Source organism: Cupressus sempervirens, chromosome 9, assembly GCF_028749045.1.
Source record: "Cupressus sempervirens isolate cs-2001-9-10 chromosome 9, ASM2874904v1, whole genome shotgun sequence".
Taxonomy (NCBI): domain Eukaryota; kingdom Viridiplantae; phylum Streptophyta; class Pinopsida; order Cupressales; family Cupressaceae; genus Cupressus; species Cupressus sempervirens.
In genome coordinates, this window is record NC_143126.1 from 681,006,353 (window position 1) to 681,009,894 (window position 3,542).

Here is a 3,542-nt window from a genome sequence, read left to right on the forward strand (position 1 = left end):
ACAAGTTAAGCCCATTTGACAGTCAGCCCTTAGATCCCACATGACCATAGGTTGGGCCAAGGGGGCTAAAATATCATAGATCCCCTGGTCACCCATATGAATAGGAGCCAAATCCCTACACAAAATCACAAAAAAAAAACACAATTAGAAATTTGTTGAAAGTATAAAATAATCAACAAAACTAAATACATTTAAAAACAAATTGATCAACAAGTTAAAAAATAAAATAAGAGGGCTTTTTTGATTTTTTGATTTTTTGTTAACATTGTGCCCGTGAGGTAGGACTATGTTCCCATAGTCTTGCTTAGGATTGTGCCTCCACAACCCATAGCAAAGTTGTGTTGGTACAACTTACTTGGGTTTGTGGAAATACAACCTACGAGGGTCAGTAGTAATACAACTCCAATGGATTATTAAAATTTACCTTTTTGGTTTATTCAATATCTATTAAATATACATATTAAGTGATATATATTTTTATATATTTAAGATATATATATATATATATATATATATATATATATATATATATATATAACTTTCTAGTTTATATCTAATTATGTTTTTATTTTATTTTGACATAATACACACACACACACACACACACACACACACATATATATATATATATAGAGAGAGAGAGAGAGAGAGAGAGATTTTCATATTTTTATTATTATTCTTATATATATATATATATATATACAATATCTAATATATGTATGAATACATTAAATATACACCTATATATGGAAAAAGAGGGGTAAAAACTTTATTAAAAATTAGAACAACATAATAAAAAACATCAAAGGGCCAAGGCCCCCGGGAACACCAAATTCCCCAGTCTCCCAACCACTAAAAACATCACTCCCCAGTATCATCAACCAAAATCCTCTCCAAGTCTTGACATAGCTCATAGGGCAACTGCTCCCACTCCTCAATCTTCTTGCCACCTATAGCTTCTGACGCCCATTTTGCCAAACAATCAGCCGCCCTATTCTATTCCTTGGAATATGAACATAAGATACTTAATCCATTAAAGAGCTAACTTGTAATATCTACTGCACTATCATAGACAACTGCCAGCTAACATCTGAGGTCTTCCTCTCCAGCAACATATTAACTAGGACCTGAGAGTCAACCTCACAAATCACCTTCCGCCACCCTAGAGCATAAGCTCGCTACAAGGCACATAGGATAGCCAAGCCTTCCATCCTATTAACAGTCTATATCCCTTCATTGGCCAAGAAGAAAAAAGCCACAAATCCAGAATAATCCCTTCCAATCCCACCAATCCCAGCTGAACCTGGGTTACCCCTAGAGGAACCATCTGTATTTATTTTCAAAAAGCCCTCTGGAGGGGGCAGCCATTTCCCCAACCTTTGAACTCTTTGTTTTGCACGTCTCCCTCTCCTGACACAAGCTGAGACTAGAGAGATTTCCTGTATACCCAACCTGCCAACTATTTCAACATCACCTTTCTCCAATGGCAGCACAATCTCGCTCTTAGCTGCACCAGTTTCTTGGATCATACCCAAAATTCTAATCCACACTTGTTGAAACCCCAAGTTTTCACCTCTAAAGATTCTACAGTTCCTTTCCAGCCAAACTTTCCACAATAAGAAGATGGGACTAGCATTCCAAGTATCTTGGAGGAAGGGAGCCGAAGAGGGGGGCCTACCCAATCTCATCCAAAACTTTTCCAAGGAGGATGCATGAACGCATGGGCATTTCCAAACATCCCACCAGTAATGCCATAATTGCAAGGTGAAGGAACAACAGAAGAATAAGTTTTGTACATCTTCCTCCCCACCACCACAGAGAATGCACCTCGAAGGGCCCACAAAGCCCCTCTTCTAAATATTATCCTAGGTCAAACACATGTTCCAAGCCAAAGTCCAAATGAAGCAGTTGCACTTTGGCCAAGAGAATTTATTCCATACCTTCTTCCACTAGTGAACCTCCCTTCCAACCAGTTGTTGAGAAAGCAACTCTTGGTACCCAGCAGACACCCTTGGGATTAGGGGACCAAGCCAACACATCACTCTCCATAAGGGTGTTGTAATCACAACCACAAAGAATATGGTAAAGCTCACTGCCCTCTAATTCCATCCCCAAATTAGGCCACTCCCCATGGCTCTTCCATCTTACTTCCACCAATTGTCCCTGAAAGGAGAATGATTTGAAATCACTCACCCTAGTCCATCCCACTTCACAAAATTGCTGCGACAATAGGCCCAAATGAGGATATTGGACGACTATGGGAGCATAGCCATCCCAAGAGTCATGCTAGAAATGTGCCTCTAACCCCCTCTTACAAATCCAGAATAGACCTCCCTTTATGAGAGCAGCCCCCTTCTTGAGAGTAGTCCAGATCACCGAGCCTTTCCCTATCAAGCTATACCGGGGAATATCACTCTGAGGGATCCCAAACAAATACTTATGAAAAAAAATTCTGGCCCACACCCGATCATGTTCCATACACCAACGCCAATACAATTTGGCTACCAAAGCAGTACTAGATAGCAAAGATTGTCGTAGTCCAAGACCACCTAACCATTTTGGGCTACAGGAAGTCTCCCACTTAATAAGGCTCCACTTAGTTGAGGATAAATTTCCAGCCCATAAGAATTGCCTAGCTAAGGAATCAAGATCCCTAACAAAGCTCATCGATGCCACCTGAATCATACACCTAAAAAGAGGAAGAGCCTGCACCACAGATTGAATCAATTGGACCCGGCCAACAAAAGATAACCAGCGATGAGTCCAATGATTCACTTTGTCTTGAAATTTATCCACAATAACCTGCCATGATTCCCTGGACTGCCTACCAGCTGAAATAGGGATCCCAAGGTATAGCAATGGGAGGCCACCAATTTGAAACCTGAGAATATGAGCAACTCTTCGTTGAATGGAGGGTGAAGTATTGAAGAAAAAAATGGAGGACTTACCCTCGTTGATTAGCTGTCCTGATGCACCCAGGTAAATATCCAACACCTTACGCATATTTGAAGCCTCCCTAATGGTAGCCATGCCCATCAAAGTTGTATCATCCACAAACTAAAGGTGAGATTGAACAGGAAGACCCCTTCCCCATTACCATCCCTGAATAAAGCCCTCTTCCACATTCCTTTTAATCAACCGTCCCAAACCTTCCACCAAAAGAAGAAATAGGTAAGGAGAGAGAGGGTCACCTTGCCGCAAACCATGAGAGGCCCCAAAGAGATTAGAATGCTCCCCATTGATCAAAAATGAGAAGGAAGTTGAATTAACACAACTCATAACCTAGCGGATCCATTCTTCCTCAAACCCAAAAGCCCTCAACACCTTCTGAAGAAAGGACCAGTGCACTCTGTCATATGCATTGGCCATGTCTAGTTTAATAAGCATAGCCTTTTCCTTGGAATTAGCCATGGAATGAATAGTCTCAGTGGCCACAACTACCCCATTTAGAATCTGACATCCCTCCACAAAACCTCTTTGTTCTTCAGAGATAAGCCTTGCAAGACACTTTTTTAGCCTTTCAGCAATCAACTTAGATATAA

General features: G+C 40.7%; 1 protein-coding gene across 1 annotated transcript; it reads right to left on the bottom strand.

Annotated features, from left to right (window-relative positions):
- Positions 1-1,223: 1,223 nt before the first annotated feature.
- LOC149540562 (uncharacterized) lies at positions 1,224-3,030 on the bottom strand. Its single transcript, XM_089802711.1, has 3 exons — positions 2,299-3,030; positions 1,941-2,163; positions 1,224-1,507 (listed from the first exon to the last, which is right to left on the bottom strand). The coding sequence occupies exons 1-3, from the start codon at positions 3,028-3,030 to the stop codon at positions 1,224-1,226; spliced, it is 1,239 nt and encodes a 412-aa protein (XP_089658837.1).
- Positions 3,031-3,542: the final 512 nt, after the last annotated feature.

Bases quoted from the DNA above. Each gene is read 5' to 3' on its own strand.
- LOC149540562 (XM_089802711.1), bottom strand. From the start codon at position 3,030: ATGGCTACCATTAGGGAGGCTTCAAATATGCGTAAGGTGTTGGATATT. The intron at 2,164-2,298 runs GCACATTTCTAG...TTCTCCTTTCAG, and splicing joins TTTGTAAGAGGGGGTTAGAG to GGACAATTGGTGGAAGTAAG. The intron at 1,508-1,940 runs GTATGGAATAAA...AAACTGGTGCAG, and splicing joins AGGTTCACTAGTGGAAGAAG to CTAAGAGCGAGATTGTGCTG.